The sequence below is a fragment of the Trachypithecus francoisi genome, unplaced genomic scaffold, assembly GCF_009764315.1.
Source record: "Trachypithecus francoisi isolate TF-2019V2 unplaced genomic scaffold, Tfra_2.0 Lachesis_group11, whole genome shotgun sequence".
NCBI classification, from domain to species: domain Eukaryota; kingdom Metazoa; phylum Chordata; class Mammalia; order Primates; family Cercopithecidae; genus Trachypithecus; species Trachypithecus francoisi.
The window spans coordinates 33119953-33147014 of record NW_022681456.1 but is presented as its reverse complement, the minus strand read 5'-3'; the positions used below and the strand labels follow the sequence as shown (position 1 = coordinate 33147014).

The window sequence follows — 27062 nt, the reverse complement described above, 5'->3', positions numbered from 1 at the left end:
AAGTTAGCTAGGCATGGTGGCACACGCCTGTAGCTACTTGGGAGGCTGAGGTAGGAAGATCGCTTAAGCCGGGGAGATTGAGGCTGCAGAGCTGTGATCGTGCAACTGCACTCCAGCCTTGGTGAGAAAGTGAGATCCTGTCTGAGAAAAAAAAAAAACAGAAGTATAATACATCTTCACCAAGTTTTTATTCTAGAAATGAGGGTTGGCTTAACAACCAAAAACCAACTAATGCAATTCACCACATTAAAAGTAAAATCTAGGTCGGGCCAGGTAGCTCACACCTGTAATTCCAGCACTTTGAGAGGCCAATGTGAGCGGATCACCTCAGGTCAGGAGTTTGAGACCAGCCTGGCCAACATGGTGAAACCCCATCTCTACAAAAAATACAAAAAAAATTAGCTGGGTGTGGTGGTGCACACCTGTAATCCCAGTTACTGGGGAGGCTGAGGCAGGAGAATCGCTTAAATCCAGGAGGCGGAGGTTGCAGTGAGCCAAGATCCTGCCACTGTACTCCAGCCTGGGTGACAGAATGAGACTCTGTCTCAAAAAAAAAAAAAAGAAAAAGAAAAAGAAGAAGTAAAATCTAGCCAGACACAGTGGCTCATGCCTGTAATCCCAACACTTTGGGAAGCTGGCATGGGAGGATCGCTTGAGCCCAGAAATAGTGAGACCTCATCTGTACAAAAAATTAAGTTAGCTAAGCATAGTAGCAGGGGCCTATAGTCCAAGTTACTCAGAAGGCTGAGGTAAGCGGGATCATCTGAGCCCAGCAGGTGGAGCTGGTGCCTAGATGACACCACCACACTCCAGCCTGGGCAACAGAGCAAGATTCTGTCTCAAAAAAAAAAAAAAAAAAGGTAAAATTACATCATGTTCTCAATAGAGCCCAAAACAGTATTTTACAAGAGTCAACACCCATTCATGAAAAAATAACTCTCAACAAAATAGGAACAGAAGAGTACTTCCCCAAAACTCTAAAGGACATCTACAAAAATTCTACAGCTAAAATTACATGTAATGAGAAAAGACTAAAATTGCTTTTCCCTTATGACAGGGACAAGGCAAGGGTGTTTGCTCTCATCACTTATTTCCAACAATGTATTGAAGGTTCTAGCCAACACAATAAGGTAAGAAAAATATATAAAGGGCATCTGGTTTTGAAAAGTAGTAAAATTATTTTTTCCCAGCCGACATGATCACCTGTGTAGAAAATCATACAGAATTATTAAAGACATTGCCAGAACTAAAAAATGAGTATAGCAATGTTGTAGGATATAAGGCCAATATAAAAATAAACCAGTTGAAGGGACAGAGGAGCCATATGAAAGAATTACCAATAGCCAAAGCTGAAAGAATCTGAGCAACAAAATAAATAAAAGAGTACTGGATAATAACACAAATTATAAAATAAAAATACAGAGGTCTACACTAATATAAACATATAATTAAATAAATAAATAACTTGGAAAAAATAGAGAAATCTCCCTGGCAGAAAAGTTCCAAAAAATTTACATAGATATTCTAGCCTCAGGGAGATGGAGCATAACTCCTCATTCTTTTAGTGAGGGCTGCACATACTTCCTTCCAAAATGTTTAGTATGAAAATGAGGAAACGAGTAACTTTACAGTGGAGAACCTGGCTAATGCTACATCAGCCAGGTTATCAAAGTCAACATCAACAATAATAACACACATTGATAATATGTACCCTTGATTTGACATAAAACAGCTCTTAACTAACCTCTGTGGTCTTCTTGCCAAAAACCCCTAACACCAATCTAATCCTAAGAAAAAGAGTAGACATACACTAGTGATATTAGAATTACCCGCAGAACTTTTTATTTTGAGGCAGTCTCGTTTTGTCGCCCCGGCTGGAGTGCAGTTGGGTGTGATCACAGCTCACTGCAGCCTTGAACTCCTGGGCTCAAGTGATCCTCCCAGGCCTCAACCTCTCCTCCCTCAACCTCGACCTCCTCAACATGCCCAGTGCCACCATGCCCAGCTCATATTTATTTTTTTTTTGTAGAGATGGGGTCTTGCCATGTTGCCCAGGCTGGTCTCAAACTCCTGGGCTCAAGCAATCCTCCTGCTGTAGCCTCCCAAAGTGCTGGGATTACAGGCGTGAGCCATCACACCCGGCCTTTGGGATGTTTTTTAAAACTACTCCATTTCAAGCCCATTCCCAGAGATTCTGGCGCTCCTGATATGGAGAGGGTCTAGAAATCTCCATTTCTCCATTTTAGGAAGTTATCTGGGGGACTCATTTGTATGCATCAGATTTAAAATCATAGATTTATCGTGGAGGAGATACAAAGAATGCCTTTTTTATACTACTGTTATCAATCCTGGACTGTATGTGTATTGATTTTAAAGAGCAACCAAAGATAGCTTGACACCATTGAAATTTGCATTTCTCTCGGTCCTAGAAAAAATTAGTAATTTTATACAAATTTTTGAATTTTTTTTAAAGGAAAATAGCAGACAAACCCCAAGTGAAAGAAAACTATACAAAACACCTGGCCAGGTCTCCTCAAAACTTTCAAGGTTGGCTGGGCACGGTGGCTTATGTCTCTACAAAAAGTAAAAAATTAGCAGGTGTAGTGGCGCATGCCTGTAGTCCCAGCTGCTCAGGAGGCTGAGGTAGGAGGACCACTTAAGCCCAGGAGGTCGAGGCTGCATTGAGTCATAATCACACTACTGCACTCCAGTCTGGAAGACTGAGTGAGACCATCTCAAAACAAAACAAAACAAAGAACTCTCAAGGTCATCAAAAACAAGGAACGTCTGAGAAATGGGCACAACCAAGAGGAGCCTAAAAAGACATGATGACTAAATGTAATATATTTGGAATGGGACCATGGAACAGAAAAAGGACAGTGGGTAAAAGAAACACTAAGGAAATCTGAACACAGTATGGCTAATAATATCTAATAATTATCAACATTAGTTAATTGTGATGAACCATACGAATGTAAAATGCTAATAAGAGAGACTGCATGCTGAGTATGAGAATTCTGTATTATCTTCACAACCTTTCTATAAATCTATAACTATTCTAAGATTAAACGCTTATTTTTTAAAAATCAGACTGATTATGGAAAGTTTATCCATTTTATGGTATGTAAATTTCACTCAATAAAAATTATAATAAAGAAATCAGCTGGTCGTGGTGGCTCATGCCTATAACCCCAGCACTGTGGGAGGCCAAGGTGGGCAAATCACAAGGTCAAGAGTTCAAGACCAGCCTGGCCAACATGGTGAAACCCTGTCTTTACTAAAAATACAAAAATTAGCCAGGCATAGTGGCGCGCACCTGTAGTCCCAGCTACTCAGGAGGCTGAGGCAGGAGAAGCGCTTGAACTCAGGAGGCAGAGGATGCAGTGAGCCGAAATCGTGTCACTGCAATCCAGCCTGGGCAACAGAGCGAGACTCCGTCTCAAAAATAGAATAAAATAAAAAAAAAAAAATCAATTATGTTTCTATATGTAGCAACAATCAGAAACTGAACATTTTAAAGTACCATTAACATTAGCATAAGAAATATGAAATTTTTAGGGATAAATTTGTCAAAAGGTGTGCAAGGCTTAGAAACTGAAAACTACAAAATACTGTTCCAAGAAATTGAAGAAGATCTAAATAAATGAAGAAATAAAACATATTAGTGGGTTAAACTCAATACTGTTCAAATGTCATCAATTCTCTTAAAAAGACTTAAGAGATTCAAGGCAACCTTAAGCAAAACCTAAGCAGGTTTCTTTTTTGAGAGAGAAATGACATACTGATTCTAAAATTTTTATGAAAATGCAGAAGATCTAGAATATCCAAAATAACTCCGAAAAAGATGAACAAAGTTGGAAACATTATACTGCCAATTTCAAGACTTATCTAAAAGCTACAGAAATCAAGGCAGTCTAATAATCGTGTGTGTAAATAAATAATAAATGCAACAAAATACAGAGTCCAGAAATAGACCCAAATTTATGGTTAGCTAATTTCCAACAAAGCTGCAAAAACAAGTCAATGAAAATATTTTTAACAAATGGTACCAGAATGCTGTTACAGTCATAGGCAAACAAACAAAACAAAACAAAAAAACCTTGACCTTTACCTCACCTCATAAACAAAAATTAACTCTAAATTATCACAGACCTAAATCTAAGAACTACAACTTTAAAACTTCTTAAAATATGGAAGAAAATGGCCGGGCGCGGTGGCTCACGCCTGTAATCCCAGCACTTTGGGAGGCCGAGGTAGGCGGATCACAAGGTCAGGAGATCCTGACCATCCTGGCTAACACAGTGAAATCTCGTCTGTACTAAAAATACAAAAAAATTAGCCGGGTGTGGTGGCGGGCACCTGTAGTCCCAGTCACACGGGAGGCTGAGGCAGAAGAATGGCGTGAACCCGGGAGGCGGAGTTTGCAGTGAGCCAAGATTGCGCCATTGCCCTCCAGCCTGGGCGATAGAGCAACACTCCTCTCAGAAAAGGAGAAAGGAAGGGAGGGAGGGAGGCATGGGGTGGAGGGAGGGAGTGAAGGGGGAAGGAAAGGGAGGAGGGAAGGGAGGAAGAGAGCGGGGAAGGGAGGGAGGGAGGGAGGGAGGGAGGGAGGGAGGAAGGAAGGAATATATAGAAGAAAATATTGGTGACCTTGAGTTTGGTAGATTTAACACAACAAAAAACGCACAAATCAGAGGAGAAAAAAATAGTCCATCAAAATTAAAACCTCTGCCCTTCGAAAGACACTGTATCTAGGGCAAACCACAGACTGGGAGAAAATATTTCCAAAGCATACATTTGAAAAACGACTTGTACCTACAATTTTTTTTTTAATTCTTACAACTTGAAAATAAGACAATTTACTAATAAAATAGGCAAAAGAGCCCAGGCGCGGTGGCTCACGCCTGTAATCCCAGCACTTTGGGAGGCCTAGGCGGATGGATCATCTGGGATAAGGAGTTTGAGACCAGCATGGCCAAAATGGCAAAATCTCATCTCTACTAAAAATACAAAAATTAGCTGAGTGTGGTGGCAGGCGCCTGTAATCCCAGCTATTCGGGAGGCTGAGGCAGAAGAATTCCTTGAACCTAGGAGGTGGAGGTTTCAGTGAGCCAAGATTGCACCACTCTACTCCAACCTGGGCGACAAAGCAAGATTCCATCTCAAAAAAGAAAAAAAGAAAAAACGAAATAGGCAAAAGATTTAAAGGGACTCTGGAACCAAAGAAGACACAGATGGCAGATAGGCACTTGAAAAGATGCCCAACATTAGTCATCAGAAAACTGCAAATTGAAAACTATAGTAAGATACCACTACTTATCCATTAAAATAGCTAAAATTAAAAAGGCTAACCATACTGAGTATTGGTGAAGATATGGAGCAACTGGAACTCTCATATACGTATTTGTGAGAATGTAAAATAAACAAGTTGAAACCACTTTGGAAAGCTGTTTGGAATTTTTTTTAAGTGATACATACCTAGCATATACCTAACCATTCTACTACTAGGAATTTAAAACGAATGAAAAGCTTAGGTCCTTCATATGAAAGTATAACACATACAATTATGTAAAAGAGAGAGAGAAGGAGAGAAAGTCCTATGTCCTCATGAAGATTTATACATGAATGTTCATAATAGATTCATTTCTAATAGCTGACAAACGGATACAACCCAAATATTTATCAATAGGTAAATGGATAAATTGTGGCATATTCACAACAGAATACTCAGCAATAAGAAGTTATGCATATAACAAAATACATTAATTGCAAGATAATTATGCTGAGTGAAAGAAGCCAGGAAAAAAATACATATTTATATAAAATTCTAGAAAATGCAAACTAGGCCTGGCACAGTGGCTCACGCCTGTAATCCCACCACTTTGGGAGGCCGAGGCGGGCGGATCATGTGAGGTTGGGAGTTTGAGATTTCCTTATATTTGTTTTCTCCCAGTCTATGGTTTGCCCTGTAGTTACAGTGTTTTTCAAAGGGCAGAGGTTTTAATTTTGATGGACTATTTTTTTCTTCTATGATTTGTGCGGTTTTTGTTGTGTTAAACAATGTTAAAAAAATAATGAACTTAGGCAGGCATGGTGGTGCCTGCTTGTAATCCCAGATACTCAGGAGGCTAAGGTGGGATCATCTAAGCCCAGGAATTCCAGACCAGCCTGAGCAACATAGTGAGACACCATCTCAAATAATAAAATAAAAGAAATGAACTTGTTAACTATTAATAAAATCTAAGGGAATAAAAACATATAAGGTATTAGAACCATAGCCTTTTGAAAACCACCCCATTGCATCTGCCATCCAATGAAGATATTAGAAGCAATTCTAAGCTTAAAAAAAAAAAAAGTAGAGCCATAGGCAGTCCTCATACTACAAAGAGTATCAAATAATTTAATCCAACCTCCTCATTTTATAGCAGAGAATGTCAAGCCTAGAGAGGTTAAGTCAAATGCTGAAGGTCTCATTAAAGTAGAGCCCAGACTAAAACTAAACCTGTACAATTTTAATTTAAGAGGCATTTTAGGATCAGTTACCATTCCATTATTATACTGATAAATTTTCAATTCAACCATATTTAAAAACTGAGCATTTACTAGGCATTGTAGCAGTATATGGCAACTCTTACCCTCAAGGAGCTTTCAGTGTAAATTTGTAAGACTTACCATATATTCCAGGTATAAACATTTTCTTTTTCATAAATTCTGCCTTTGTAGCTCAAACTAATGGTGTGTCTGTGATCCAATAAAACTTTGTTTCCCAAAATAGGCAGTGAGCCAAAGCAGGCCCATGAGTTGTAGTTTGCTCCCTGCTTTACACAAATCCCACATGCCCTACCCCTGCTGAAAACTCTTCAAGAACCCTCTTCTCTACTACATTTTGGATAAACTCCAAACTCCCCCAAAGCCCAAAAGCCCTTGCACCATCTCCCTTAGGATCCCTTGCCTTCTCTCCGTCTACTCCTACAGAAGGTCAAACTTTTCTCCCCTGAGAACAGTTGGACAAGAAGCTCCCTGTGCCTGGCATGCTTTTCACCCTCTCATCCTTCTCATCCCCTAGGTTTACCCTAACTCATCACCCCTTCAAAGCAGCTTCTCTCCTCTCTCCTCCCCTCTCATGCTCTGCTCGCTTCATCCACTTTGATCTTCCTGGTCTATCAGAATTTGCAATTACTTGCCTTCTTACACGTTTGCTTCTCCCCAACTAGAAGATCAACTCCAGGAGAGCAGGGATCTTGTCCTCAGTCCCTAGCAGAATGTCTGAGAGATTAAAGGTGTTGTACATTCAACAAATATTTACTGAGGACCTACTATGTGGCAGACACCAATCTGGGTGCTTGGGATGTATGAGAGAACAGAAAGACAAAGATCTTTGCGCTGCAGGGCTTATTACAGTCAGGGCAGACAGAGCCAAAAACAATAAATTTAAAATATATATATATGGTATTTTAGAAGGAACTGAGTGTTGTGATGTATAGGGAAACTCTCTAACCATGTTTTTCCCCTGCTCACACAACAATAATCATCAACACAGAAAAATTCTGTGACCATGTGTGTGGAATTTTCTCCCCCACACACCAAACAGCTGGGTGTTCAGACACTATCTACCCGGAGATGGTAACAGATCCCACATCCCACATGTTGAGGGCTCAGTCCCAAGACTGCCCTCCGCCACCCCAGTCTTCGCCCACTAAACCTGTTGCAAGTCTGGGCCTCCAGAACTTCTGACAGACAGGCTCTTTTGAGTTTGATTAATGTAAAAGCATAAATTTAAAAAAAATAAAACCTACAATGTTAATGGAACAAGAATCAAAGTATGTTCCCAATGGTTTAAATGGTTTAAAAAAATGGTTTTTTTTTAATGCATTCTCAATTTACATAGAGTTTGTTTGACTTGGTTATTTTTGTAAGTATGCATGTAATGAAAAAAAATAAATCTCATATAACCGGTTTTTCCAAATAAACATTAAAAAATGAAATAATGCAGACAGGCAGCCTGTGAGCTATCTGCCCACAGATACTATCTGGCCCACAGAGTGTTTTTAAAAATCTTAATTTGTTGTTAACCTTTAAAATAGGATAGGCATTGTAGTTCATGCCTGTACCCCCAACACTTTGAAAGGCAGAAGACAGAAAGACTGCTTGAAGCCAGGAGTTCAAGATCAGCCTGGGAATCATAGCAAGACCCCATCTCTACAAGAATTTTTTTTTTTTTTAATTAGCCAGGCATGGTGGTGCATGCTTGTAGACTTAGCTACTTGGGAGGCTGAGGCAGGAGGATCACTTGAGCCAAGAAGTTTGAGGCTGCGTTTAAGTGTGCACTATGATCACACCATGCACTCCAGTCTGGGAGACCGAGTGAGACCTTGTCTCTCAAATAAAGAAAGAAAGAAATACAAACCATTAAAAATGGGTGGACCTAGGCAGGGCACAGTGGCTCATGCCTGTAATCCCAGCACTTAGGGTGGCTGAGGCAAGGAGGACTGCTTGACACCAGGAGTTTGAGACCAGCCTGGGCAACACAGAGATCCTGTCTCCACAAAATATTAAAAAAAAAAAAAAAAATTAGTTGGGCATGGTGGCTCACACCTATAATCCCAGCACTCTGGGAGGCTGAGGATGGATCATGAGGTCAGGAGTTCGAGACCAGCCTGACCAACATGGTGAAACCCTGTCTCTACTAAAAAAAAATACAAAAAAAAAAAAAAATCAGCTGGGCATGATGGCACGCACCTGTAATCCCAGCTACTCAAGGAGGCTGAGGCAGGAGAATCACTTGAACCCAGGAAGCAGAGGTTGCAGTGAGCCAAGATCACTCCACTGCACTCCAGCCTGGGAAACAGAGTGAGACTCCGTCTCAAAAAATAATAATAAAAATTAGCTGGGTGTGGTGGCACACACCTGTAGTCCTGGCCACTTGGAAGGCTAAGGCAGAAGGATTGTTTGATCCCAGGAGTTAAAAGTTGAATTGAGTTATGATCACACCACTATAGTCCCACCTGCGTGACAGAGTGAGACCCTGCCTAAATACATACATATATATACACACACATACATATATATACACATAAAGGTCCATATTTATACATGGGTAGACCTTACATTAAAATCTGGGCATTGAGGCTGGGCACGGTGGCTCACTCCTGTCATCCCAGCACTTTGGGAGGCCAAGATGGGCGGATCACCTGAGGTCAGGAGTTCGAGATAAGCCTGGCCAATATGGTGAAACTCCGTCTCTACTAAAAATACAAAAATTAGCCAGACATGGTGTCGCACGCCTGTAATCCCAGCTACTTAGGGATGCTGAGGAAGGAGAATCGCTAGAACGTGGGAAGCAGAGGCCGCAGTGAGCCAAGACTGCGCCACTGCACTCCAGCCTGGGTGACAGAGGGAGACTCCATCTCAAAAAAAAAAAAATCTGGGCATCAGGCTGGGTATGGTGGCTAATGCCTACAACCCCAACACTTTGGGAGGCCCAAGGCAGGATTACCTGAGGGCAAGAGTTCGAGACCACTCTGGTAAACATAGGGAGACCCCCATCTCTAGAAAAAATAAAACATTAGCCGAGCATGGTGGTGTACCTGTGGTCTCAACTACTTGAGAGGATAAGGCAGGAGGATCACTTACACCTGGGAGGTCAAGGCTGCAGTGAGTTGTGATCACGCCATAGCACTCCAACATGGGCAACAGAGTGAGTGGCAATAGAGTGAGGGGGGCAGGGCAGAAAATCTGGGCATCTAGATTTTATTGAAATACCACAAGATCTGACACAACTAGACATATATCCTTCATAGCAAAAACTGAGTGCCTACTATTTGCCAGTCACTCATTAGGCTCTTGGGAAATTTAAACAAACAAGAAATAGTTACTGTTTTCAAGAACTTCACATTTTATTATTAGAAGCAAGCGTATAAATAAATTATTGCAATATGTTATGATCTTACTATGTGCTAGGTACTATGTGATAAGTCATACAATAAAAATGGCAACAGGATAAAATGGAGTCACAAGGAAAAGGGTGATGATCAATTCTGTTAATAGTAAAGTAGGTGTCCAGGTGCAGTGGCTCATGCCTGTAATCCCAACACTTTGGGAGGCTGAGGTGGGAGGATCACTTGACCCCAGGAGTTCGAGAACAGCCAGGGCAAAGGAGTAAGGCACTCTATCTATTAAAATAAAGAAAATAGTAAAGAAGACTTTGGGAAGGCTTCATAAAAGTAGGCAGCACTCAAGCTATGTTTTTAACAATAAGTTTTTGCCAAGTGAATAAGGCAGAGAGAAGGACATTTCAGGCAGAGGCAGCAGCAGCATGTTCAGGACTATAGGGTCACACACAGTAGGCACAGATATAAGACAAGGCATCAGGTAGTTTGGAAAGAAACAATACTCCTTGAGAAGCCAACTGAAGCCAGATCATGAAGGACTCTTGTTTTCCACGCCAAGGAATATGGGTTTTAATCTACACATCGATGTTGTTCCCACAGTGCCCCTAAGAAGACTGCTCATGGTTCAACCCAGGTGAGACGAGAAAAAAAAAGAAGAATGTGCCAGAGGAACCACCACCACCCACCGTCCAATTACTGATTCAACTAGAGGAGCTCTACTTTTGTCTACTTTACGTAGTAAAGCTCTATTTTAAAATCTCTTTGGGCACAAAAATTCTACTGTTATAAACAAAATTTTTTATTAAAAAAAAAGCTTAAACAGGAGCCATTAAAAGATTTTTAGCAAGAAATTCAATGTTAAGATTAGCATTTTGGAAACATCTTTCTCTTAACAGCACCAAGGATGGAATACAGAAGTATGAGACCCAAAGGACATGAAAATACTTAGTGTTTAGTTGCAACAAACAATAATAAACAATTATTGCAATAAACAATTAATAAAATCTGGTGATGAGAGATATTCAAATCTTACTGACATCTGCTTTATTCCAAGCAATCTGCTATGTCCTAGGTTCAGGATAAAGAGGATAAGTTCAATAGTTATTTCAATATAATCGTGACTGATTAAAACAGGAAGGTAAAGAAGAAAAAGGAATTAATCTTGGTAGGTGACTTGAATAATTCAACACGTGGATAGCTGTGGTTAAAACCTGGAATACAATCATAACACTTCACCTTGAATAAGCTAAGCATAAACCAGGTCAAAAAAAAAAAAAGATATGTTTTAAGGAGGTATAATCCAGAAAAAACAAAAGGCTACAGTTGTGATTATACTTCATGAGCAAGTGTCTCAGAGGATTTGCTAGAGGTATACACAAAATCAGAACCATCCTTAAAAGCCATTTTAAACAATAAAAGCCTTTAACTACTAATATATTAAAGTGAATCTCAAAGGTTTCTACCTGAAGTTAAAGCTTGGCACCTTTCCCTTGGCAATTCTGTTTGAGATCCAGATTCCGAAATGAAAGCATGGAATCAATGCAGACAAGAATGTAAAACAATATTTAGGTCACTAGGCCTATACAACTGCTAGTTAGCATACATTCAACAAGTTTATCAATTGTCCATTACTCTTAGGTAAGTGTGTAATAAGTTGCACAATTCTACTTGTGGCATTTAATTAACAATTTATTACAAGACTTTTGGAAGTTCCAAGTATTTATGTGGATAAATTTCCCAAGAATTAGAAGTATTCAGTGATACAAGTTTCTAGGTTTTTCACTGAGTCCTAAATTGAAAGAAATTCAGCACCGTTTCCAAGAATTTGGTTTTATAATGTAACTGCTATCCCTGATAATGAAATTTTTAAAAGGAGAGGAGAGGGTAGAAGAGAATGCGGTAAAACCCCAAAACTCTTCAAAAATAAATCCTGGCAGAGCATGCTGGTGCATACCTGTAATCCCAGCACTTTGGGAGGCCTAGGTGGGAGGACTGCTTGAGCCCAGGAGTTCTGAGACCAGCCTGGGCAACATAGTGAGACTTCATTTCTATAAAAACTTAAAAACTCAGCCAGGCATGGGGTGCGTGCCAATAGTCCCAGCTACTCTGGTGGCTGAGGCAGGAGGATCACTGGGGCCCCGGAGTTTGAGGTTACAATGAGCAGTGACTGCACTACTGCACCCTAGCCTGGGCAACAGAGCAACACCTTATCCCCCCACCACTCCAACCGCTTCAAAAAAAAAAAAAAAGAATCCCATTTGCACTGCTGTTTGTGAGACTTATTTCAATCTCTTTGATAAAGATTATAACTAACATTAAATACACAAAATAAATTCTTAAATCCCTCAATGATGAATGAGAGAATTATTCAAAACAGTGTCTTTATCAAAAGAACCTTGTACCTCACTAATTACATTAGACTAAGAAGCCTTACCCATTCATTTAAAAGTAGATCAAATGCTAACTACTGTTTCCAAATAGCTGGCAGGAAGTTACAAAACTCTCTTGCAACATCAGGAAGAGATGGTTATAACTTTAAGTATGTTGCCAAACCTTCTCTGTTAGAAAAGACACTGACTACAGGGCAAGACTGTCTCAAAAACAAAGAAAGAAGACACTCAGAGAGGAATTACATGAGCCTCTAGCTACATAGTAAAGAAAATGAAATAGGTTTCTGACTAAAACAGTAAGAAAATATTCTCAAAGTATCTTTATGCTGGGCATATTAAGTGCTTGCATTTATAGAATGGAAAAAAAAAAAAAAGGATGGGGAATAGAAGTATTACCTGAGGGCAGGAAATTCAGAAAAAGGTCCCTACTCCTGGTGAAAGCAAGCAGTCAGTTGCCAGGGTTTCTTAGACTCCTCTGGTACTCATTTGGGTGATTATGCAATTCACAGCACACCAATCTCCACCACAGCCAGCAGGGAACGCTGCAGGGAATGGGTACACAGGGGACACAGAAGGGAGCAAGTTTAAGGGAAGGAAGAGGAAAGGAATGATGATAAAAAAAAATTTAGCTGTGGTGCACTTTGGAAAAAAAATACAGTTGCATTTCACACTGGATTAACTAAAGGCAAACTGCCTAAATTCTAAGATGAATTAACCATTTAGGATTTTCTTCATTTTCTCTATCACTGTTATTACTACTCGCCAATTACATTCATATTATCTTTTTAATTTTATATTAAACTGTCAATTAACAAAAATGAGATACTATGTCGCAGAAGTTATACAAAGGCTGAACTGTATAATTTACATTAAATGAAATAAGACAAGCAATCTACAAAGCAAGCAATCTACACATACAGATTATCAAATTGGTTTAAGTACCAAAAGCCCCACTTTTAATTGTAATTCTCATTTCACTGAGAATACTGAGGCATAAAGCTACCCATAAAAAACAATCCACAAACCAAAGAGATATCCAGCAATAGGCCATATCTATATACTCAAAAATAAATTGGAAAATTATAGTATTCATCGGGGGAAAAAGCTTTTAATCTAAATTTTCTGGACAAGAGTCAACTAGTTAAAACTGCCAAAAATGTGTTCAGGGCTACCAATTTATGTTTTATGTATTCTATGGAGGCCAAAGTAGTACAAATTTATTTCTCTGGTGGGTTAAAAATGTTTTTGAACAACTACTATGTACTGCAGTCCTGTGGCAGATGCTAAAGATACAATGGTGAACAAGACAAGCAAAGTCCCTGGCTTCTAAAACATTATCAGGGCGATTCTGCCTTTCAGGAGATGACTATCCACACAATTAACAAAAAACAAAGCATTTGTTTTAATAAAACAAACAGGATATGCTTTAAGACCTAAAGGAGTTTTAAAATGGAGGAGGCCAATGATTAGCCTCGTTAAAGCTGCCCATGGAAAATGTACTACTAAAATAAAGCTGAGGGATGAAGGCCTATTATGAAGAGATGCAGACAATTTGGTTGCAGGAATAAGACAACAAAAGATGCGTAGAAAAAAAGGAGAAAACTGTAATTTGGAAAATAAAATTGCAACCAAATTTGGAGGACCTAAAAAATTACCCTTAACTTCTCTGGATATTTGCCTTAAATATTTCCTTTGTATACATGCCCTAGTTTAGGAAAACAGATTTAATAACTATTTTATTACTCTCAAGCTGTCATTTATGTCCTTTTTCTTTTTCTTTTTTTTTTTTCTTTGAGATGGAGTCTAACTCTGTTGCCCAGGCTGTAGTGCAGTGTGGCACGATCTCAGTTCACTGAGGCCTCCACTGTTCAAGTGACTCTCCTGCCTCAGCCTCCTGAGTATCTGGGATTACAGGCATGCGCCACCACACCCAGCTAATTGTTTTGTGTTTTTAGCAGAGACGGGGTTTCACCATGTTGGCCAGGCTGGTCTTGAAACTCCTGACCTCAAGTGATGCACCCACCTCGGCCTCCCAAAGTGCTAGGATTACAGGTGTGAACCACCGCACCCGGCCTTATTTCACTTCTTTACAAGCTTTTCAGACATTCAGACCACCTCTGTTTCACTGTCTCTCTTTCTGTTAAGGTTGCATAGCGTTTTGCTTGTGACTCTCATAAGATTCATTATCTATCCTGAATTCTATTTATTCAGCCATCTACAAGACTGTTTCCAGAAGACATTTCTATATCTTAATTTTATTTGTATATTTTACAGAACCTTCCTTAAGTACTGGTAGGAATGAACAATCTACCAACAGGGATAATCAAAAAAATAAGATAAATCTTACATTTTATGGATGCCCCTCTTTATACTGCATTTCAGTTATATATAAAGTTGCAGCACAGCAAAAGTAACAAGTTGGGGCTGGGCGCGGTGGCTCACGCCTGTAATCCCAGCACTTTGGGAGGCCAAGGCAGGCGGATCACTTGAGGTCAGGAGTTCGAGACCAGCCTAGCCAACATGGTGAAATCGTCTCTACTAAAAACAAAAATTATCTGGGCATGGTGGCAGGCACCTGTAATCCCAGCTACCTGGGAGGCTGAGGCAGGAGAATTACCTGAACCCAGGAGGTGGAGGCTGCAGTGAGCTGAGATCGTGCCATTGCACTCTAGCCTGGGTGACAAGAAAGAAACTCCATCTCAAAAAAATACATACATACATATATATATAGTTTTTTGCCAAACCTTAAAATCACTGAATTTTCTGGTATCATGAAGTTTACTCCCAAATACTCATCCCTAACAACAAAAGTACACACAAAAGATTTACAAATAGTGGCTCATGCCTGTAATCCCAGCACTTTGGGAGGCCAAAGTGGGTGGATTGTTTGAGCTCAAGAGTTTGACACTAGCCTGGGCAACATGGCAAAATTCCATCTCTACCAAAAGTACAATAATTCACCAGGCATGGTGGTGCCCACCTGTGGTCCCCACTACTCAAGAGGCTGAAGTGGGAGGATTGCTAGAGCCTGGGAAGTCGAGGCTGCAGTGAGCTATAATCACGCCACTGCACTCCAGTCTGGGTGACAGAGCAAGACCCTGTCTCAAAAAATAAATAAATAAATAAATGAATAAATAAATAAATAAATAAATAAATAATTTAAACTTTTTAAAAATGTATTTTTTTAATTTATTAAAAATTTTTTTTAAAGATTTACAAATAGACAACAGTAAAGGAAAACAACATTTGATGCTATACTGGCAGTGGTAAAAAGAAGCCAGATCTCTTTCTTATTAGTATTTCTGGGTAGAAAAAGAGTAAATATGCATAAAGTTCAATTTCAACCTAGTTGATGACTGATATGGAAATTCAAAATTTATACACAACATTCATCTTGGCTGGAAATAATCTTAAAATAAGTCAATAAACTGTCAATCAAACTACTAGTGAATATAATGTCGGAAAAACCAAACAATAAATTATATCCTGAATCATACTGGCTTCAATCTTATTTGAATAACTTGATTTTAATATAACTACTCAATTTTCACTTATGAAAATAACCAAAAGCCTTTTACTTGTAACTTACATTCAAACTAAACTCCAGCCACTAATACCCATTGCTTTGTTTTTTGTTTTTTTTTTTGAGGTGGAGTCTCACTCTGTTGCCCGGACTGGAGTCCAGTGGCGCAATCTCGGCTCACTGTAACCTCCACCTCCTGGGCTCAAGCGATTCTCCTGCCTCAGCCTCTTGAGTAGCTGGGACTACAGGCATGCGCCACCATGCCTGGCTAATTTTTTGTATTTTTAAGTAGAGACAGGGCTTCACCATATTGGCCAGGCTGGTCTCGAACTCCTGACCTCAGGTGATCTGCCCGCCTTGGCCTCCCAAAGTGCTGGGATTACAGGCATGAACCACCGCGCCCGGCCATACCCACTGTTAAACACCAATATTTAATTTTAAAAAATTATTCATCCTAAGCATACAATATGCAGAATTTAAAACACATGTATTCAATAACAGATCGACTTATTTAAAAAGTGTTTAAGCTGCAGTACTAAGGCAAAGTGTAATATTGCAAAAAAGGAAGATTATTCAAAAAAAGTTATTCAAAAAAAAAAAAGAAAAAAAAAGACAAATTGTATTTCCCTGCTAACGTCTGAATATGGTTTATTTGTCCCCACCAAAATTCATGTTGAAATCTGATCCCCAACGTGACAGTGTTGGGAGGTGGTGCCTAGTGGGAAGTGCTTGGGTCAGGGGGGCAGATTCTTCATAAATGGCTTGGTATTGTTCTTGCAGTAGTAAGCTCTCACAGCAAATAAAGTAGTTCCCACGTGAGTAGGTTGTTATAAAGCCAGGACATCCCTCAGGTTCTCCCCTCTTCAAGTGTCTGCTTCCCCTTACATTCTCCACTATGTTGTCATGCAGCATAAAAGCCCTATCTGGAAGCCAGCCCCATGCTCTTGAACTTCTCAGCCAGTAGAACCATGAGCTAAATAAACCTCTTGTCTTTATAAATAAACTTTTTTGGCCGGGCGTGGTGACTCACGCCTGTAATCCCAGCACTTTGGGAGGCCAAGGTGGGTGGATCACTTGAGGCCAAGAGTTTGAGACCAGCCTAGCCAACATGGTGAAACCCCATCTCTACTAAAAATACAAAAATTAGTCAGGCATGATGGCACATTACTGTAATCCCAGCTACTCAGGAGGCTGAGGCATAAGAATTGCTTAAGCCTGAAAGGTGGAGGTTACGGTGAGCTGAGATTGTGCCACTGTTCTGCAGCCTAAGCAACAAAGACTGTCCCAAAAATAAATAAATAGGTCGGGCGCAGTGGCTCACGCCTGTAATCCCAGCACTTTGGGAGGCTGAGGCTGGCGGATCACGAGGTCAGGAGATCAAGACCATCCTGGCTAACACGGTGAAACCCTGTCTCTACTAAAAATATAAAAATTTAGTCAGGCATGGTGGTGGGTGTGTGTAGTCCCAGCTACTCGGGAGGCTAAGGCAGGAGAATGGCATGAACCCAGGAGGCGGAGCTTGCAGTGAGCCGAGATCATGCCACTGCACTCCAGCCCGGGCGACAGAGCGAGACTCTGTCTCAAAAAAATAAATAAAACCTCTCTTTTAAAATAAATTACCCAACTTCAGGTAATCTTTCATAACAACACAGAATGGCCTGAGACATCCCCCAACTTTCAAGAAATGCTGAGTCAAAATGTTATGTTCCTCTAGCTTCAAAGGACTGCAGAGTCAAATGATTCTCAAGTCATAAAAGAATCTCCTAAGGGATACTGCAGCAGGATGGTAAAACAAGAGTGGTGTTGAAAGCTGGGTAAAAAGAAAAGCAATAAAGTAGTTGAGGTGGGGTGGGGGTGAGTAGGAAACACTCTAATAGGCAGCATAGAAAAATCAAATGAAAAGGGTACTGGATCAGTGACTTTACCATTCAACAATATCTGTGAGACCTTGGACAAGTCACAAATGTCAATGTTTTAATAATTTCCTTCTCTGAGATAGGAACAAATACCTTCTGATTCCAGGATTCTTGTATGCTAATATTGCAACATCTCCTAGACCAAGCACCCAACAAGATCAGGATCCAGTTTTAGTTAGAAATTAATGTGAAAGAGAAAGATACCTGCTGTATACAGCAGTCCTCCCTTACCTAACATTTCCCTTTCCATGGTCTCAGTTACCTGTGGTACAGTACAATAGTTTGAGGAAGAGAGATCACATTCACATAAGTTTTATTACAATATACAGATATTGTTATAATTGTTCTATTTCATATTAGTTTTTGTTAATCTCTTACCATGCCTAATTTATAAGTTAAACTTTACCAGAGGGATGTACATAAAGAAAAAAACACCATATACATATAGTTCAGTACTATCTGCAGTTTCAGGCATCCACTGAGGGTCTTGAAATGTGTTGCCCATGGAGGAGGACTATTTAGTATATGCACTTAAAAAAAAAAAAAAAACCAATACCAAAAAATCCACCCCTGAAAATTCAACACACAATTCACTTCCCAGTAATTATTTATTGCATAAGCCAAAGGATAGCCACAAACATACTTCCATTGTTGTCAGACTAAAACATATGTAGTCTAAATTAGATCACAAATAAAAAGGAAGACATCTCCAATTAAATATCTCACATTCGGGCCGGGCACAGTGGCTCAGGTCTGTAATCCCAGCACTTTGGGAAGCTGAGGCAGGTGGATCACTTGAGGTCAGGAGTTTGAGACTAGCCTGGCCAACATGGTAAAACCCCATCTCTACTAAAAATTCAAAACAAAAAATTAGCCAGACATGGTGGCGGGTGCCTGTAATCCCAGCCACTCGGGAGGCTGAGGCAGGAGAATCACTTGAACCAGGGAGCCAGGGGTTGCAGTGAGCTGAGACTGCCCCACTGCACTCCAGCCTGGGTGACAGAACAAGACTCTGTCTCAAAAATACAAAAAAAAACTAACTTTCATCCAAATTAACATATCCAAAACAAACCTCTGATCTTCGCCCACAAAACCTGCTCCTCCTGCAGTCTTCTCCAATTTTCCAATTTAGTTAACAGCAATTCCACCTTTTCCGTTGCTTATGTTGCTTATGTCAAAAACTCTGGATGGTCACCCATTACTGCTCTCTTCTCTATCAATCCACATCTTATCTGTCGGTCAATGCTGCCTCTACCTTCAAAATACATCTAGAACCTGACTATCTCAACAACTCCACTGCATCTGCCTTCATTCAATCCAATTTCTCTCTTACCTGAATAGTTAACGTCTCTTAATTGGGTTCCTGCTTCTGCCTTTGTGCTCCTATTATTTAATTCCCACATGGCTGCCAGAGTGATCCTTGGCTCAAGGCATTCCAGTGGCTTCCAATCTCAGAGTAAAAGTCAAAGTCACTATGAGGTCCCACATGATCTGGCTCTTGTTTTCTCTTTGATCGCATCTTCCTCTTCTCACTTTACTCTCTCCACCTATATTGGTGGCCTCCATATGTTTTTAAAATATCAAACAAGTTCCCAGCTCTGGCCCCTTTGCATTTGTTCCCACTATCTTTCTCAGGTCTCTTTTCAAAAATATTGCTTTCTTTTTTTTTTTTAAGACAGGGTCTCACTCTGCAGGCTGGAATGCAGTGGTGCTATCACAGTTCACTGCAACCTCTGCCTCCTGGGCTCAAGCAATCCTCCCATCTCAGTCTCTCTAGTAGCTGAGACTACATGTGCGCACCATCACGCTCAGCTAATTTCGGTATTTTTAGTAGAGACAGGATTTCGCCATGTTGGCCAGGCTGGTCTCAAACTCCTAGCCTGAAGTGATCTGCCCACCTCAGCCTCCCAAAGTGCTGGAATTACAGGTATGAGCCACCACACCCGGCCTCAAATATTACTTTGTCAATTAAGCCTTCCCAATCACCAGATTTAAAATTGCAAACTCCATGCCCAATTTATTGTACTTCTCATTAACACACTGATATACTGTACTATGTATTTCACCTACTTATGTACTTACTATCTGTTTCTGATTAAAATGTAAACTCCACAAGGGCAGGAATCTTTGCCTAGTGTGTGAACTGCTACATCCCCAGCAGTATGGTACAATAGGGGGTACAAGGCAGGCACTCTTTAAATTATTTTAAATAAGCAACTAGTATATACAGTGTCAAAATCCACATTATTAGAGATTACTTAAAAATGAATACTGTCAGCTGGGCACAGTGGCGCATGCCTGTAATCCCAGCACTTTGGGAGGCCAAGGTGGGTGGATCACAAGATCAGGAGTTTGAGGCCAGCCTGGCCAACATGGTGAAACCCTGTCTCTATTAAAAATACAAAAATTAGCTGGGTGTGGTGGCGCCTGCCTGTCATCCCAGCTACTCAGGAGGCTGAGGCAGGAGTATTGCTTGAATCTAGGAAGTGGAGGCTGCAGTGAGCTGAGATTGCTCCATTGCACTCCAGCCTGGGGAATAGCGAGACTCTGTCTCAAAAAAACAAACAAAACAAACAAACAAACAAAAAACACACCTCAAACCTACCCAAGTAAATTGATAATCCAAAAAACAATATTTAAATCAGTTTTTTTCCCAGTTGCAAAATCTCACAAGTTTCATACGGCAACAGTTTTTTTTTTTTCTTCCTTTTTCACATCACCCGCAATGCCAGACAAGTAGTCCAATTTAGAAACAGGTTACAGTTAGTGATCCTACTCATGCTTCTTATATTAGAATAGGAATCACTGAAGCTTCCCACAAACTGAAGCCATGTCTTACTCATCTTTGTATCTCTAATACCCATTGTGTGGGCATAAATATATATGTGCACACATATAATATATATGTTGAGCACACATATATGTGCTCAAAAACTTGAAATACACATTTCTCAAAATTCTCAGAAATTATTTACTGAGCTTTACCATAAAAGTGTATGATACAAATAGCCTATCAACAATGATGTGAAGTTAGCATTTGAAAAAATAATGTCTGGCAGACTAAATAAGCTACACTGCATTTCCTTTTAGGAATGGTCAGTACTGGAAAGATTTTAGACCTAGTAGTATTGATCTCCAATTATATGCACCTTAACTTTTCTTCAGCAACTCACTTCTATGGCCGTATCAGATGGCTTTTCTTTTCTTTTCTTTTCTTTTTTTTTGAGATGGAGTTTCGCTCTTGTTGCCCAGACTGGAGTGTAGTGGAATGATCTCGGCTCACCACAACCCCTGCCTCCCAGGCTCAAGCAATTCTCCTGCCTCAGCCTCCCGAATAGCTGGGATTACAGGTATGCGCCACCACGCCCGACTAATTTTGTATTTTTAGTAGAGACAGGGTTTCACCCTGTTGGTCAGACTGGTCTTGAACTCCCGACCTCAGGTGATCCGCCAGCCTTGGCCTCCCAAAGTGGTGGGATTATAGGTGTAAGCCACAGCGCCCAGCCTCTGATAGCTTTTCCTAAACCAGATCTACTTCACTTCTAAAATCTTAAACTTCAATGTGGCAGTTTCAGACAAAATCTCCAATCCTTCCAATTATCTCGTTCCTTTACTCCATCACTCTTCCACCTAGACGGCATTCCCAGTCCTTTGATGGTTCTTTCCTTTTCTCTCCAGGCTATCGGCTGCTGCCCTCTCCTCCCCTTCCTTATATAGCCTCAATCTAGTAGCCTATCCCATCAACATAAAGTGAGGCACTCTAATCCCTCCCATCACTTTGCCATTCAGACACAAAATCCTGTACGTGTTTAACCCTTCTGACTATCCATAATGAATATTTTTTCTTTTTTTTTTTTGAGACCGGGTTATGAGACTGGCTAATTTTTGTATTTTGGGTAGAGAAAGAGTTTCATCATGTTTCCCAGACTGATCTGAAACCGCTGGGCTCAAGTGATACGCCTGACTTGGCCTCCCAAAGTGCTTGGATTACAGGCATGAGCCACCACACCTGGCTCCATTTTCTACTTAAGTTACTCAAAGTCCATTTGTAGACTCCATATTTCCACCCCAGATATTGCTCCTAAACCCTAGACTTCAAAAATGAGACTGTTTTTATGAGCATATCCCTCTTACCTTTATTAGCAGTCACTCCTTACCCCCAGGATAAAGTTCAATTTCCTTAACGTAGCAAATGAGGCCCTTGGAAATCTAATTTAGTGCAGTGCCTATTACAGATGACAAATGGAGCAACAAGTCTAACTCAAAATAGCTCTCTCCATTACCATATTTTTGCTGCACAACCCTTTGCCATTGCTAATTGAACCATAGATAGACAAAATTGGGTTACAAAGGCTCTCTCTTGGGATTCTGAAACCTGACAGGAGAGATCAGAGACTGGGAATTATGGAAGATAGGCCAGCACTCTAAAGCTGTAGCTCCCAACTAGGAGTAATTTTGCCTCCTATGGGATATCTGGCAATGTCTGGAGACATTAAACATCCTACACAGCACAGAACAACCTTCACAACAAAGAACTATCTAGTTCAAAATGTCAATGGTGCCGAGATTAAAAAACCCTACTGCTACTTTAAGAGGAAGGTCCAAGAACTCTTCCAAAGAGATTCCAGGAGCTGGCCGGTTCCTATTCTTTCCTTAATTTGGTTGTTCAGATATTCTTCTGCTTTCTGTTACATTTCCCTTTTTACTTAAATACATTGGGTTTCTGATGTTTGCAGGCAAAACAACTTTACCAGCACAGAACCCTAGCTCAATCATATGACACACACCTGTACACTTTAAACTGGTTTCTCAATCTCGGGACTACTGACATTTGGGCAAATAATTCTTTGTTGTGGGGGATTATACTGTGCAATGTAGAATGTCTAGCAGCATCCCTGGACTCTATTCACTAGATGGCAGTAGTACTATCTTCCCCTCCAAGTCTTGACAATTAAAAACATCTCGAGACACTGCTAAATGTCCCCTAGGAGGCAAATTGACCCTGGTTGACAACTGCTGCTTTAAACTATATAATGACTCCACCCAGGTGAGATGTGTGTCTGCCCAGTCAACTCTCTCTCCCAGGAAACCTTGTGGAGAGCAGAGTCTGCCCTTAGCCTAAGGGAGTGAAGGAGAGGACAGCATCTGTACCCAAAACTTCCCTACCCCTTTTCAGGTCCTGGCTTAATTAAACATACGTCCACTTTGCCGATTTGCAAGCGCCTGTTCACACATATGTACCTGTGTATACACATACATACATACACACACTAAGGTCTTGAGCTGAAAGGTAGCGTCTGCTTTTATTTCCTTTCTCACATTTGCTACGACTTTTCTTTAGAAGTTTCCATTCCCGTGTGAAAAACTACTCTCCTAGAAATCTTCCCAAAATATATTCAGTCCTATTACAGTTTGAAAAATCGGGGCAGTTTCTCCTTCAAAAGCTTTTCCTATTTCACGTTGGAAAAATGTCACTACTCTAACCTCCCCCTGCCCCCTCATCATACTCCTTGTCCTCATTTCAGATTCTTCAAGTAGATAAACTTTTTATTAACAACTCAAAGAGATGCTTGGAATACAAAGTATTAGGCAAGGAACAAGTATATAGATGTACAATTCTCAAATAGTTCAGCATTGACTTAAAGCATTTGTTAATCTCTTAAGAACAATTCCTCTTTCATACTTTCCCAATATACCAGCTTCTCAAGTCCCTTCATACAGGCAAAGATGGTTTTAATCTTGCAACTGCGCTAGATTTCAACCTCAAGGCTAAAAGTGAGTGCTCTTTCTCATGTTGGTTCATAGTCTTCCTCCTTACTGGCAGAACCCCTCCCCCCATACAATAACTAGGTCATTTCTTTACTGGAAGACCCCTCACATAAACCCCTATAAGAACTAGGTCATTTTCCAGGACTCCAAAGGCACCACATTTATTTAATGATTCAATTACTCACTGCCTTCTAAAGCCACAGGGAAAGTGGTCATTCCCAAATCTGTAAGAATGTTGGCAGTAGTCTTGCCTCAGTAAAAAAAGAGCAATGTAAGAGAAAGTAAGCTCATTCATGTTATGTATCCACATTCAAGCAACAAATAGTTGTTGAGTACTTTATGCCAGCCTCAAGAAAAAAATGTCTGCTCTCATAGAGTTTACATTCAAGTGGAGAAAGACAAATAAATACCTAAAGAAATAAATATGTATGACAGACAAGCATGAGTGCTATGGAGGAAAAACAACGCAAGCAAGAGGACTGGCAGCATGGGGGCTCACAATTTTAAACTCTGGTCAGGAAAAGTCTCCTTTGAGAAGTTGCAATGGGTTGCATACACAGGCCTCATGTGATGTCTAGTATTAGAAACTAGTATGTTTATTTCCTGGTAAACTGTATTCTACTGTATCCCAGACTACTAGGTCAATGTAGTGACATCTTCATTACTGGATACTCCATAAAATTAAACTTGAACCAGGTAATTTCAAAAGTTCATTCCTACCTGAGTAACTGTAATTTATCACAACACTTGCCTTCTTTTGTCAATTATGAGCTGCCTTTAGATTTTTGAATAACTATTTTTCTTAGGAAATGACAGCAATTAGCATTAAGATTAACTTATTAACCAAAAATAAGAATTTGATGCTCTTTAGTCACCTGAGTTAAGGATGTTTTGAAATATGAAATAACTGAAAATTCAAGCGTCCCAAAAATTCACCTCTGAAAAAACAAAAAAATCCTCATCACATTACTTATCACACAGGTATTTAGAAACTAACCCTAAGGGCCGGGCACATTGGCTCAGGCCTGTAATCCCAGCATTTTGGGAGACCGAGGCAGGTGAATCACCTGAGGTTGGGAGTTCGAGACCAGCCTGACCACCATAGAGAAACCCTGTCCCTACTAAAATTTAAAAATTAGCCAGGCGTGGTGGCACATGCCTCTAATCCCAGCTACTCGGGAAGCTAAGGCAGGAGAATTGATTGAACCCAGGAGGTGGAGACTGCGGTGAGCCAAGATTGTACCATTGCACTCTGGTCTGGGCAACAAGAATCAAACTCCATCTCAAAAAAGATGTAAATAAATAATAAAATAAAAACTAGCCCTAAAGACTCAATTTTCAATACATGGGTGTTTTCTATCTCATGCAATAAGCCATTACATCTTTGTTCTTAATTTTGTTATTATACTTTGATATACATGCTGTTAATTTTTAAGAGCCCCTCTCAAATGGAGTTCTATAAAAGAATTAAACTCTAATGCACTATTTGATTTAATTTACTGTTCTTCTAACCATCTAGAGTGGTACTAGCTATGCAGCATCATCCTTGGACGAGTGAGAAAATAGGCATTCAAATCATTTTCTGCAGATCTGAATTTTCTTGTGGAGCTGGGTATGAGAAAGGCTGGAGGACACAAATTAAAAATAGATAAAACCTTCCAAAATAAGATAGTTCAGAATTGGACCATATATATAATTTTAAAAGAAACTTTCCAATGAGTGGTAACATTAAGAAACATATATTCATGCAGGGCGTGGTGGCTCACACCTGTAATCCCAGCACTTTGGGAGGCTGGGAGGGCGGATCACCTGAGGTCGGGCGTTTGAGACCAGCCTGGCCAACATGGTGAAACCCCCGTCTCTACTATAAAAAAAAACTATATATATATATATATATATATACACATATATACACCCACACACACACATGCTGCTATACTTTGCTACTTTTTTAAAAAAGTGCTATATCTTATTCAATATTATAAGTGAGAAAAATATTTGCTGAATCACAGAAGTAGTAATTCTGTTCCCAATATATAACCTGTGGTATAAGACAATCTGGGGAATCAAGAATTATGTTTACTATACGAGTCTATCATCATACCAAGTGTCTTCCCAAAATTAGTTAAAATTAACTTACAAATAGAACAGAAAGGGATCCTAACCAAGCGCTTTGAGTTCACTGGTAACAACTTGGAACAAGATCCTACATTTAGCCTGTCTTGAGACAAACATGGAGAAGCCAAGAGCAGTAACAAATTGCCAGCTTTACTGAGTCATGTTTCTGACTAAAACCGCGTTATGAAATGGAGAGAATGACATGTCTGGGGTTTAATCACCACAGATGTTAACTCCCTGAATTTTAGAGTTGCAGAGGAAAAAGAGCAAAAACCAAAAAAAAAAAAAAGTTCAGTAAGAATGATGTGGGTCTCATGACTCCAGAAAGAACAAGCCAAAGCTGCGAACTCTGCTTATTTACCTAAAACAAATCCTAACTGTGCAAACAGGCACATCCTCTAATGCCTCAGAGCGGGAACGCCAAGGTGGGAGGAATTCAGAACAATCACAAGGTTAACGTTTTACTGAGAACACAGCCTCCACTAAGAGTCCACATTGCGCCAGAAGCCCTCGGTTAACGGAACCATTCTGCTCCAAGGGGAACGAGCACCGAGCTCGAGTTGCAGCCCCGCACATTAACCAGGCACCTGGGTGACACCAGGCCACCACCAGCCTCCGCGCAGTACCCCACAGAGCGGACCCGGGACGCCCCCAGACGCCGCGCCGGGAGCGATCCCAGCCAGCCACGCTCCGCGCTCCTCCGCGCGCCCGCCCCGGGAGAGGACGCGTCAGGGGCCGACTCGTGAGGCCAGCCCCCGGCTCCGGGGGCGACGAGATCCGGGGCCGCGACCTCTGTCCCGGCCAGAGCGGGGAAGTCCGAAGGTCGCCTCCCGCCCAGCCGCCACGCGCCGCCGCCCCCGAAGCCGCAGGCTGACTCCAATGCCGGCTGGGGCGGAGGCCAACTGGCGCCGACGCCCGAGGCGCTCACTGACCTGGAGAGGTGCTTAAGGATTTGTTTCTTGATGATCCCGGCCATGGTGCCGAGGCTGGAGTCGACGCGCTCTCGTCCTGTTGCTCACTGCCTCCTCTCTTCGTGGCCGTCTCCTCTCTGTCCCGGCTAGCCCGGCCACAGGAGAGGCGCTGATCGCTCACGATCGGGAGAGACCCAAGGCCCCAGCCAAGGCCACAGCCGCCGCCGAGAACCCGGAGCATCGCTCTCAGGCCGCCACAGCCGCCGCGGACGCCATCTTGGCTGCAGCATCACCTAAGAGACTCGGGGGAGGGCGGAGGCGGGGCGGCTCCAGGCGGGGCCGGCACGAGGCCGGGCGGGGCCAACGCCGGCTCTGGGCGGACTCTGGGCGGGGGCGGGAGGTTTGGGGCCCTGGCGCCCGGGGCCCTCTTAGACATCGCGACACAAGGCTCTTAACTCCCAATCCACCAACCTTCTTGGCCTTAATACTCTCTCCTCCCTCCTTCCTCCCCTCCGCTGGTCTTGTTCCTGCCTCCATCGCTGATC

The 27062-nt window shown here is 41.1% G+C and overlaps 1 protein-coding gene across 3 annotated transcripts in view; it reads right to left on the bottom strand.

Moving 5' to 3' along the window:
• UHRF1BP1L (UHRF1 binding protein 1 like) overlaps positions 1–26850 on the bottom strand; it is a 116009-nt gene extending 89159 nt beyond the window's left edge. Inside the window, exons 1-2 of one of the 3 annotated variants that reach the window (XM_033220931.1) lie at positions 26539–26839; positions 12677–12822 (exon numbers count right to left, since the gene is read on the bottom strand). Coding sequence is in view for 2 of the 3 variants with exons in the window: in XM_033220932.1 (XP_033076823.1) it covers positions 26539–26582 (44 nt within the window). In the remaining variant the exon portion in view is untranslated. Of the gene's footprint in view, positions 1–12676; positions 12823–26538 lie in introns of all 3 variants that reach the window. The other 2 variants (XM_033220932.1, XM_033220930.1) reach the window with 2 other exon arrangements.
• Positions 26851–27062: the final 212 nt, after the last annotated feature.